We start from the raw sequence: 12,551 nt of genomic DNA on the forward strand, positions 1-12,551 counted from the left end.
AAAAAAAAAAAAAAGCTGTCATGTCAAGGCCTTCAGTGTTAAAATGGCCTTCAGCAAAAATGTAAGAACCCACTAGCTGTACCACAGAGGTTGAACCTGCCACTGTGCTGAGAACCAGTGAGCATAAAGGGACAGGAGACATGGGATGATACACCTTGGTACTTCTACCATAGACCATAGAAGAACTCACATTAGGAGATCTTCTTGGAGAAGAGATCTGGAAAGAGATAGGATCCAGGGAGGAATCTGTAATACCCATCCTTTATCCCAGAGTTTGAGTCACATAAGCAAGCTTTCAACCTGACCTGAAAATTCTGAGTGTGGGTTCCAATGAGTCAAGCAGGCTCACTGGCCAATGTTGCTGAGGACATTCAGCTTTCTAGTTTATCCTTGATAGAAGAAACTCAGTGATTTCTTCCCGAAGGTGTGGCTCAGGATGTGGAAGGTGTCAGAGTTTTTTTAAGTTACAGTGTCTTAAGAACATCTTGGCTATAGTGGTTATCTAAAAACCACACTGACTGCAATGTGTAGAATAATGTAGAAGGTGGCAAGCCAGCTTTAAATCTATTTTCATAACCACTAATTTTGGCTAGGATTTTGACAGTAAGGACAAAGAGTGTTGAAAACTAGCTTATGACTAAATGCGATATGGTAAAAAAGTGAAGAAATCAAGAAAAAATATCAGACTCTGTCAAAAGGAGTATGGAGATACCAGTTCATAAAGCAGAAATCCTTGTGGGGGTGCAGTAGCTTTAAGTAGAAGTCTCAGGTCTGCCATGAAAGGAAGAGAGAATGGAAAGTGTGCACAGTCTGAAAAAACAACCTTCAAAAGTGCCAGATGTCTAAAGAAGGTAATGGGTTGTTAGGAACCTGACAACTTTAGCAAGTTATTAATGCACATACTAATAATGGGGTGGATGCTTATTACACTTAAGTTCTAAAAATATTCTATTCTGAAAAAGTAATGTGTGGTGACAGATACGGCTGATAATACTTCTCAACAACGGGTGACATGGGAAAGTTTAAACCAAAAGACACATTCTCTCTTACACTCTCAGTCAGTGTGTGTGTGTGTGTGTGTGTGTGTGTGTGTGTGTGTGTGTGTGGTTTCCTACCTTAAATTCTCTCTTAGAACATTCTCTTGAGTCCTCGATTTCCCCCCAGTTTATTAATATGACTATCTTATTGTTTTGGGGTACTAAAGTCTTAGTAATCAATGTGATGAAGAATATAACCAATACTGAAGTTAAAACTTTCTCATGTTCTCACAATTGTATATTCTTGTAATCCAAATGACCTAACTCTTTTTTCCCCATAGGTCAAATGCAGTTGTCTGAGCTCCAGGAAATTACCAGCTCTCTTGGACAAGCTGTCGTCTTAGGAAAAATCAATACTATTCTTGGATTCAATATTTCTTCAATGTCTATTACTAGTCCCATCCCCCAACCAACTGATTCTGGCTGGATTAAGGTAAGAACATACAACTAGAATAAAAACCTATTTTATCATTTTTAATGGAAAGATAATGTTTAAAGTTGCTTTTGTCCTGGAATATCTTGTTTTCTCCATCTATGGTAACTGAAAGTTTTGCTAGGTATTGTTGTCTGGGTTAACATCTGTGGTCTATTAGAATCTGCAAGATATCTGCCTAGGTCCTTCTGGCTTTTAGAGTCTATGTTGAGAACTCAGGTGTAATTTTGATAGGTCTGCCTTTATATATTACTTGGCCTTTTTCCCTTGCACCTTTTAATATTCTTTCTATGTTCTATACATTTAGCATTTTAATTATTTTGTGGGGAGAGAATTTTCTTTTCTGGTCCAATCTTTGGTATTGTAAACTTTTTTTCTTTTAATGTTCATAGGCATCTTTTTCTTTAGGTTAGGGAATTTTTCTTCTATGATTTTCTTGAAGATGTTTTCTGGGCCTTTCCTTTTTTATTTCTATTATTCTTAAGTTTGACCTTTTCATAGTGTCTCAAATTTCCTGGATGTTTTGCATCATGAACTTTTTAGATTTTCCATTTTCTTTGACCAATGTATTAATTTCTCTTATCATATGACATAATATTTCTCTTCCATGTTTTCCTAGGTTTTTCATCTCCAGGATTAGCTCAGTTTGAGTTTGTTGTTGTTGTTGTTGCTTCTATTTCCATTTTGAGTTCTTAGTTTTATTTACTTCCTTCACCTGTTTGTATTTTCCTGTATTTCTTTAAAGGGCTTATTCACTTCCTCTTTAAAAGCCTCTATCGTCTTTGTAAGATTGGATTTAAGGTCATCTGAGTTAGGCTATCCAGGGCTTGCTGTAGCAGGATAGCTGGGCTCTGGTGGTGCCATATTGCCGCCCTGGCTCTTGTTGATTGTGTTCTTACAATGTCCTTTAGCCATTTAGTTTTCCCTTGTATTGGCTGAATGATCTGGATGCCACAAGATTCCCTGGGAAGTCAGGGAGAGCAGTGGGTCAGACGGGTAGCACATAGCTTACCTACACTGGCTGAGCCCCAGGTAGAAACCTACTGGCAAAGGATTGGTAGGAGAGAGTTACAAACTGTTTGTGCCTGGGTCCTCCACAGGTCTCCCTGGGAAGCAGGATATTTTGGAGGTCTCACATGGCTCCTCAGGATGGCAGGGTGAGCTCAGAGCCAGACAATGGAGGTCAATGGAATACACGTGTGCAACTCAGCTCTGCTATTTTATCTTATTCTAAATGGTGTTTGGTTGTTTTTTAAGAATTAAGATACTCTTTATATTTCTCAACAGAAATTTAGCTAGCATGTCTTTCTAATTTATTTTTATGGGCTAACTAAAATGGTAATAAGGTAGTTTAAGAAATAAAAAATTGAGAGTTGGGATTATGGCTCAATGAGTCAGAGTTCTTACAGTGCAAGCATGTTTCTTAGGGTTTTTATTGCTGTGATAAAAACACCGTGACCAAAATCAACTTGGGAGTGGGGGAATACGTTTTTTCAATGTAAAGTTTTAGTCTGTCATGAAGGGGAGTTGGGCAGGAACTCAAGGCAGAAACCTGTTGGCAGGAACTGAAGCAGAGGCCGTGGGGGAATGTTGTTTACTGGCTTGCTCCTCATGCCATTCTCAGCATGCTTCAGCAGCTGTATAAGACAGCTCAAGGCTACTCTCCATTGGGCGGGGCCCTCCCATGTCAATCATTTATCAAGAAAATTCTTAACAGACATTCTTTTTTTAAAATTACTTTATTAGATATTTTCTTCATTTACATTTCAAATGCTATCCAGAATGTCCCCTATCCCTATACCCTCCCCCTGCCCTGCTCCCCTACCCACTTACTCCCACTTCTTGGCCCTGGCGTTCCCCTGTATGGGGCATATAAAGTTTTCAAGACCAAGGGGTCTCTCTTCCCAATGATGGCCGACTAGGCTTCTGCTACATATGCAGCTAGAGACATGAGCTCTGGGGGTGCTGGTTAGTTCATATTGTTGTTCCACCTATAGGGTTGCAGACCCCTTCAGCTCCTTGGGTAATTTTTCTAGCTCCTATAGGCCCATATGGTGGCATTCAAATGACTCTAGCATGTGTCAAGTTGACATAAAACTAATGAATACACATGAAGATCTGAATTTCAATCCCCACGATTCACATTTAAAGCTAGGTATGGCTAAGCATGCCTGCAGCCCTGGACTGGACTAGATGAGGAGACGGGAAAGTTATTATTACTTGCTGACAGGTGTAAACACAAAATATTTCCAAGTTTAGAGAGAGACCTGATCTCTAGCAGGTAAGGTAGAAAGTGTAGGGCAGGCATCTTTGTACTCTATATCTTCCTTCCTCCACCTTCCTCTGGCCTTTATAGGTGCATATGCCTATAGGAATACACATACATACATACATACATATATACATACAGACATACATGCACATGCGCACACATGGGGGGGGACATTGAACATGATCTCTTATCTTCTAAAACTTAGTTTTTCACATGTATTTTGCCTTGAATACTTTTAACTGTGTTGCAGCTTTGATCTAAAGGAAATTTTACAATAATGTCGATTTTACATGTTGAATCTACTGTTTTAAATAAACTGACTACTGCACTTAGCCTAGCTGAGTTTGCTGTGAAATGCAGCTGGACCTGAAAAGATCACTTCCTCCCTCTGTCCATGCTAGGTGACTGCCCAGCCAGTTGAAAGATCTGCATTTCCTGTTCACCACCTGGCTCTTGTGTCTTCACTCTCAGTGGTTGTTCAGCCAGTGGCAGCCCAGCCGGGGCAGCCCTTTCCTCAGCAGCCCTCAGTAAAGGCAGTAGATCCTGAGGTGAGTTGTAGCCCTTACTCTCCTTGAGTGAAGGGCTTGGGCTCTCTGGCAGCTTGAATGTGGAAATTGAATCAATACCCGTGGATAGCCTCTTCTATTTACTGTTTTCCAGATGTTTCTTTAAAATGAGTGTGCTTTTCTGTTTAAATCCAAGACCTCTTTCCATGCCGTTAGGAGCTTATATAGATTTTAAATTTGTAGTAGACATTTACAAATAGTTTATCTTTTTTGAAGAGCTGGGACAGGACTTTGTTATAATTCTCCATGGCTATTTTTTCTTGAGGGTAACTGTGTATCAGTTGGAATTACATCACTTACTTTGAAGGCTATCCTAAAGGACTCCAATAACAACCAAGTTGGTGGCCTTAGTGGAAATACAACAATTCCATTTAGCACCTGTTGGGCCAACTATACAGACCTCACTCCTCACAGAACAGGTAAATTGACTATGTTAGATTCTCATATATTTCCACAGTAAAGAAATGTGCATTTTCTTTGAGTGGACAAAATAACTAAATTCTTTGGTCAATATTGTAAAAATCAAAATGCTGTAGTCTGCTTTTTCTGAATATAGTCTCTCTTATAAAATGCATTTAATATATAAAAATAAATTAAAAGAGTGGTAGGAGAAATTTATTTATTTATTTATTTATTTATTTATTTTACCAAAGAAAAATAACTTTTTTTATTTTGTTACTATAAGTTTTGATTCCATTTTTATAAATATTAATTGTTAACTATGAGTCCCTTAAATGTTGAGCTCTCTTCTTTTTTCCCATTAATTCATTTATTTATTCACTTTACATTCCAGTTGTATCCCCCTCTCCCCTCTTCTCCCAGTCCCACCCTTTAAACCCCTTTCCCCCATTTCCTGCTCCCATTCTCCTCAGAGAATAAGATCCCTTTCATCCTGGCACCAAACTGCTTTGGCACATTAAGTTGAATCAGAACTAGGCACTTCCTCTTTACTGAGACCATACAAAAGAACCCCAGCTAGGGGAAAGGGGACCGAAGACAGGCAACAGAGTCCAGGTCAGAGACAACCTCTGTTCTGTTAGGGAACTCATATTAAGACTAAGCTTCAATCTCTGTGGATCCCCATCGGCCCAAGTTAGTTATCTCTGTAGAGCTTCTTATGGTGTCCTTGACCTCTATGGCTCAAGATAGGCAGGGATAAAGATGGAACAGAGCTTGAAGGAATGGCCATCCAATGACTGGCCCAACTTGATGTCCACCCCATGGAAGATATTGAACCCTTGACACAATTCATGAAACTCTGTTATGCTTGCAGACTGAAGCCTAGCATAACTTTCATCTCAAAGGCAGGGGAGGCTTCATGCAGCAGCTGATGGAAACAGATGCTGAGAAACTTAAGCGTAATTTGAGATTATAGAAAAAGACATCGTGATTTGTATTCTCTTCTTGTCTGCTATTGCTCCATATTTTCTCACTAAATGTATTATATTCAATAACAAAAATTAATATATGCCCTTTTCATTTAAGAAAAGGTATACTTGTGGTACTTTAATAATCTACGAAAGAATTCAGGGTTGAGCTGGGAAGTTGGCTCTAGACTTTATGCAAGCTGATGAAAAGGAGAAAATATGTACACATGTCGCCTTGAGTTCCACAAACCAGTTGCTGTAGAGAATCCTAAGTTTGTTTCCATTGCTATGATAAACACCAATACCAAAGGCGATGTTGGGGAGGGAAAGTCCTTTTCAGCTTACATGCCCAGATAATAACCCATTACTTAGGGAAGTCCAGGCAGGAGCTCAAACCAGGGACCTGGCACAGAATCATGGAGGATAACTTCTCTCACTCACTCACTCACTCACTCACTCACTCACTCACTCACTCACTTACTCACTCTCTGCTTGCTTTGGTGGCTTTTTGCACATCCCAGATCTACCTGCCTAGGGAGAGTACTGCATCCCATGCCTGTGGTTAGATGCAGACTTAACTTCTGAGTACTTCTTAATTTCTCTCTTTACTCAAACTACACCACTTGACTCCATTTGCAAAAATACTTTGTTAGAAATTAGTCATGAATTTGAAGCCAAAAAAAAAAACTAAGTGGGAACTAATCAAGAACAGAGAAGTCAACCACTACAATGTTTTTCACCCCTAGGAAAAAACTATAAAATTGAATTTGTCCTGGATAATACTGTTCGTGTGGAATCAAGACCCTTCAGCCTGTCAGCACAGAATGTCCCTGGTGGCAGTGGAAGTAGCACCAGTACTGGCAGCAGCAGCAGTGGCCACAGCAAAGCATCCTCTGTTGGGACATCTGTCCAGACACTGTCTGTCGTAACAGCGTGTCTTGTAGGAAGATTATTGCTCTTGGAAATATTTGTGGCTGCAGTTTTCATTTTGAACACAACCATAGGTAAGCGTAGTTGCAGTTCACTTCACATGTAACCTTATGTCTTCAGGTTCACAGGGAACAAACAGCAAGTGTTTCCTGAGCAAAAGCTCTTAGCACAGCAGTTGTGTCTGGCACCACTGGAGGTGCAAAAAGAAGTACAAGTTCAATGGCAGGCAAGATAACGCTATGTAAATGATCTTGTCATTATGTGTTAGGATACAAGGATGTGGGGGTAGAGAGATGCAGGTAATCTCAGAACTCTTCAAAGGTTGCAGAGGGCTGAGGAAGCTTGAAATGGCTTATGCAACTAACCAGTTAACTAAGAAATCCAGAAGTAGTCTGGATTCTGCCACAGCAGAGTCAAGGACTCAGGTGATCTTGCCCTACCTCTTGGCTTACTACTACTTAGTGGTAACTTCACTGCCAGACTGGCTCTTCTTCCTAATCTTTGTGGCAAAGGACCTGACTCACCTATATTTACGTTATACAATCCAGCAGTCAATGCAGTACATAGACACTTTCCTCAACAGATCTTGCAGCTAAGTCACTGAGCTGGATTGAGGTACATGCTTATCTGTGAACCCAGTTAACTGTGGCCACAGGACTCTAGTTGGCTTGGCTTGAGTAACATCAAGGTATGACCTGCTGAAAATGGTGCTAGGTAGACAGTGAACTTGAAGAGATGAAAAGAAAAGGAAGTCTTTCTGATCTACAATGATTCTAAATGGTGCTAAATGTCACTCAAAAGCAGCATGTGAAGTCTGGGAGTGTTGCATAAAATGTCTACAGTTTATACAGAGAAGACAAATGAGGAGCAAAGAGAGATGTGGGTGTAGGAAAGGGCCTATTGAGATGTAGGTGTAGGAAAGGGTCTATTTTCAACTAAATGTATTCAGCGCTGAGTCCTCATATACCACTTTCCCACGCCTACCTCTTCTCAGTTTCTGATAGCATCCTTTCCTGACCCCTCTGGTTCATATTTAGACTTCGTTGTTTTCCCCTTGAACTCTACATCCATCATGAGCTGTTTACCATCTTCATCAGACCCTAATGTCTCATATCTGTTCATGTTCAAAGTCTCCTCTCTGTATTCTTCTCTTTTCATTCACTGTATTGGCATCTGAAACCTTTTCATGAACTCATTCATTTTTTACCTTCTAAATTGTTATTAGGTTTCACTTTTTTAAAAAAAATTTTTATTAGTTATTTTCTTCATTTATATTTTAAATGATATCCCCAGAGCCTCCTATACCCTCCCCTGACCTGCTCCCCAACCCACCCACTCCTGTTTCCTGGCCCTGGCATTCTCCTGTCCTGGGGCATATGATCTTCGCAAGACCAAGGGCCTCTCCTCTCATTGATGGCAGACTAGGCCATAGGTTTCACTTTTTAAAGCACAAGAACATATGGTGATAACAGTCTCAGGTCTCAGATGCAGAACAAACTGCTGAGATGCCTTTTTAACATATCAAAGCAGAACTGCCCTCCTTCTCCCAGAGCCCCTCAGTCCCTACCTGTGACAGTGGCATACCCAGTCTTTGAACTTTGCAACCCAGGGGCTTGTCTTCCCCCTCCTTTAGAGGCTCTTCTCTATGCAATCCAGACATTTTGGTTTTTCTCTTTCTTTCTCTCTTTCTCTCTGGATGTCTTTTTCTATGCTTACCTCACACTGTCTGCATGGCCTCTTCACATGATGTCCCGTGAGGTCACTGAATCCACCTGAAAGTTACCAGCAAATAAATCTGCCCTTTTTCTCACAATTCAGCCTAAACTGGCTTATTTTGTTGGCAGAGAAAACCTATTAAACAATGGCTGTCAAGCCTTACTATACACAAAATGTAATCAAGACCAAAGACTCAGAAAGAGTTTTAAAGACTGGCTTCATGTTCTAAATTCCAAGACTGGCAACTATATAGCTCAGTGCTGGACTTTTTAGCAAGTGTAAGGCCCAGGAGTTCAACCTCAGTACCAAAGATAAACAATACATAAATAACTTCATCGAGTCAGCTCCACATACTCTCCATCCAGCCTATGTCCTTCTGCTTCTCCAGTCCTCCTACCTCAAAATCTGCTTCCGCCAGTCAACTTCCCTTTTCCTTCCCATTCTGTGTAACATTTTCGCCAATTCCTTCATTCATATAATTACCAGAGGCTTTTGTATGCTTGCATTGAATTTACATTCAAAATATATTTTTCATTAAACTTTAAGCAGCAAGAAGAGTGGATATTTTATGTAGTGTGGGTATGGAAAATGCACTTGAATTGATATTAACTCTTCAAAGGGCAGTAACCCCTCAGCTCTGTCTTAGAATGGAAATGTTAATTATTCAGGGGCTTAAAGAGTTAGCAGATATTAATCGGTTTATGATTGATGTAAAAGATAACGTCTGTTTGGGGCAGATTAATGAAGAGAAAGCATCACATAACCAACTGAAATATTCAAATAAAAATGTCAAGACTGGATTTTAAACCAGGTATAAAGGAAGCCAGGATGAACAGTCACTATGATGATGCTTGTAGGAGTGACGGCAAGAGGAGGCTGAAATCAGCCCCTGGCACCCTGGGGAGAGTCATTGAATGGATTATCTGCTAGTGGCGGGGACTACTATTGTCTTCTCACAGCTGAATACTTAATCAAAAAGGGAGAAGGAAGTGGGGCTGAAGCTGAGGGACCATAGGTGTGTCTAGGTAAACAACAACAGGCAAGTTGCACAACTCCACTTTATGTTTGATGTTGTGTTAGAGAGGTCAGCTCCGGAACTTTGGAAAATTCTACAAGACCTCTCCTGGAAAAGAAAGGCCATGGAGCACATAGGCACCTCATTCCCTAAAGACCAATCCATTTAAAAGTCACACTGTTCTGCCAAGCACATTGTGCCTAATGGCTGCTGCTCTGAAAACTGTATAGAAACTCGCTGAATGGACTGCATGGGGTCATTCTCTCTCTCCTTCCTGTGCAGGGCAACCCCAGCATGCTGGAACAATAAAATTCCTCTTGGTTTTGCATTGATCCCCAGCTCCAAGTTGTTCTCTGGGCAGGGGTGGGTGGGTGGGCGCTCCTGTGGTAAGTTAAGGCTTGCCAGAGTCTTACAGTGTCTCCAGAATTTTAATACAAGAACAGATTTTTTTTTTCAAAAAATTTTAAAAGTACAATAAATACAACTTATAAGACCATTGGTTAAGTGCATTTTGTGACTGGGAATCAAATGGCTTGATTTTCAATTATCTTTCAAAATCATTTTGATTGTCCTTCACAATTTTGATATTTTATCAATTAAAAATTATATTTTCAATTAGTTTATATAGTTATTGAGTCTTTTCCATGACTTTTTTTTAAAAAAAAAAGTCAATGGCTTCCACTTTGCTATTAACTAAACATTTATAATTAATATAAAAGTTCAATTCCCATTATGTATTGAAACACTAGGTTTTTATGACTTTTCATTGTGATTTAATACTTTACTTTTAAGAGAATCACCACACTCTACTAAATAAAATTGCAAACATCTACTGTTGTGTTTTGTTTAAAAAAATAGAAAGGAAGGAATATGTTTGGTAGAGGTATGGTATGTTGTGGTAGGAGGAGGTGCCTCTGAGGGCTCATGCTGAGGCATCCCTTCCCCAGGAGGTACCCTGAGGTATAGAATAGAATAGAATAGAATAGAATAGAATAGAATAGAATAGAATAGAATAGAATAGAATAGAATAGAGTTTATTTAGGGCATGGGGAGGGAAATTGAGAGGGTAGTAGAAACAGAAAGGGGAGAGAGAGAGAGAGAGAGAGAGAGAGAGAGAGAGAGAGAGAGAGAGAGAGATATGGAGTAGAGGACAGTCATGAGCATGTGGAAAGAGAGGGGGGAGGGGAATGGGGAGAGAAGGGGAAGAGGGTAAGGGAGCAAGAGAAGAGGAGAAGAGTGAGGGGGCGAGCAGCCCCTTTTTATAGTGAGTCAGGCACACCTGGCTGTCACCAGGTAACTGTGGGGTGGAGCCTAGACTAAATGCCAATATCTACAGAGACCACTATATATATATATATATATGCATTTTCACCAAGAAAGTTCATTGATTTTAATGAAAACTTTGTAAATTTTGAAATGACTGTATATGTTACTTTTACCTTCTTAGCCAGACCATGAACTATTTTAAAGGTTAAAATTAATGGCACATATTTAACCTATACAATATGCCATAACTCCTCCTTTTAAAAATGTATGATTGTCATTTTTCAGGAAGCAACTGAAGTGCCCTATGGAAAAAACAGGCTGAAAACAAAACTGGAATACTATTGATGCATCAGCTACTTGGCTGCACAACAAGAAGAAAACCTACAGAATGTTCAAGGAAATATTGCTAAAATATTTTTGTAATATTTGACATGTAATCATTACATTTAATCAAAAATTCAGATTTCTAGAAAATATAAAGTTTTTTTTTTTTTTTGTCAATTCCTCATACTTGTCTGTTCTTATTTCATTAAACATTACAGGAGTCTCAGGGGTGGCAGCAGTCATTCCACCTCCAGAACCCATTAAAGCAGAGAATCCTTTCAGAAGTTGAAAAAGCCAGGCTCCTTAACTGATGCTAAAACCTTTAGTCCTTGTGTTGAGGAGTCAGAGGGAGAACATCACAGTTGACTTCAAGGTACACTGGGCTACACAGTGAAACTGTCTCAGAAACAACACAGGCAAACATAAAGTAATCAAAACAATCAACCTTTCCTGCGGTTCTGTGTACTTCACAAAGTTCTGGTTTCCAACAAGCTAAGTCACTGAAGTTGCTAGAAGTCTTGGTGGCTAGATTGTTCTAGCTTCATCAGGCTGAATGCCTGCCTTTCAGATCTGCAGGCATTCTAGGAATTCCAGAAGGAAAGTGAGTTTTCTTGGGGTTCCTAAAATGGACTATTCGAAAATATCTAAATTTAGTTTTAGCTTAGCCCTCATCCCCATTCAAAAAGGTCTCTACTGAGTGTGTGCTCTGACTCTAGAGTGAACTGAACAGTCACAACAACAAAACCTTATTTTCCAATGTGATGAATTAGAGGGTGCAGAAAGCCACAGAAGTTACCCAAAAACTCTCATACTTTTAAAATATAACTTTTACTCAGGAAGTGTTAAAGGGAATCATTAACTTGGTACAATGTGCTGTAATGGCACAGAAGCCATATTTCTGGCAGGTCCACATGAAGCTTTCCCAGATGGAAAGTTCCTATTTGGGACCATTGATAGAATTGCACAAAACCCAAGCATTTGTCTTCTGTGGACCATCTCCTCCAAAGCATATCTCAGTGTATTCACCCTCTGATCACTGTCAGACATGCTTGGAAATGAAGAAAAGAGAGAAAAGGCTGGGGAAAGAGGCATCTTTCTGTTAGTGCAACTTCGGAAAAGTTTTTTGTTCTGTTAGCCATGGTGATGTACCTTTAACCAGTATAGAAGCACAAAATTTGACTAAGACAAAGTAAGTTCAAAGGGAGATCACCACACAAATATGTAACATATTTCAAAGTAAGTATAAAGATAAAGATACTTAGATACAAAGTAAGTAAAAGCATAAAGATTAAAGGAAGAATTTTTTTTCAAGGCCAGATCTTTTGAGATGGCTGGGCTTAGAAGCCACGTTTCAAAACAGAAGGGGTAAGGAGATCAGCGGCTAATTCCAAGCCCCGAGAAAAGGACTTACATTTGGCACATGGAAAACTTAATATGTGTTCCTGAAGGTCAGTGTATACATTGAAAGAGGACATGGACCAAAAAATGAAGGCTGTAGCAGGTTTTGGTAGTGAATGGCAGAACTTAATACAACATCACAACATCTTCTAGATGCACAGGATGAGCATGAATCTCTCTCTCTCTCTCTCTCTCTCTCTCTCTCTCTCTCTCTCTCTCTCTCACAC

General features: G+C 39.7%; 1 protein-coding gene across 1 annotated transcript in view; it reads left to right on the forward strand.

The window, feature by feature from the left end:
• Pkhd1l1 (PKHD1 like 1) overlaps positions 1–10,945 on the forward strand; it is a 144,720-nt gene extending 133,775 nt beyond the window's left edge. Inside the window, exons 74-78 of the mRNA XM_029548042.1 lie at positions 1,319–1,470; positions 4,144–4,290; positions 4,574–4,727; positions 6,422–6,679; positions 10,888–10,945. Coding sequence (XP_029403902.1) covers positions 1,319–1,470; positions 4,144–4,290; positions 4,574–4,727; positions 6,422–6,679; positions 10,888–10,898 — 722 coding nt within the window. The 3' untranslated portion in view covers positions 10,899–10,945. The remainder of the gene's footprint in view (positions 1–1,318; positions 1,471–4,143; positions 4,291–4,573; positions 4,728–6,421; positions 6,680–10,887) is intronic.
• The last annotated feature ends 1,606 nt before the right edge of the window (positions 10,946–12,551 follow it).

The sequence above is a fragment of the Mus pahari genome, chromosome 17 (genome assembly GCF_900095145.1).
Source record: "Mus pahari chromosome 17, PAHARI_EIJ_v1.1, whole genome shotgun sequence".
NCBI classification, from domain to species: domain Eukaryota; kingdom Metazoa; phylum Chordata; class Mammalia; order Rodentia; family Muridae; genus Mus; species Mus pahari.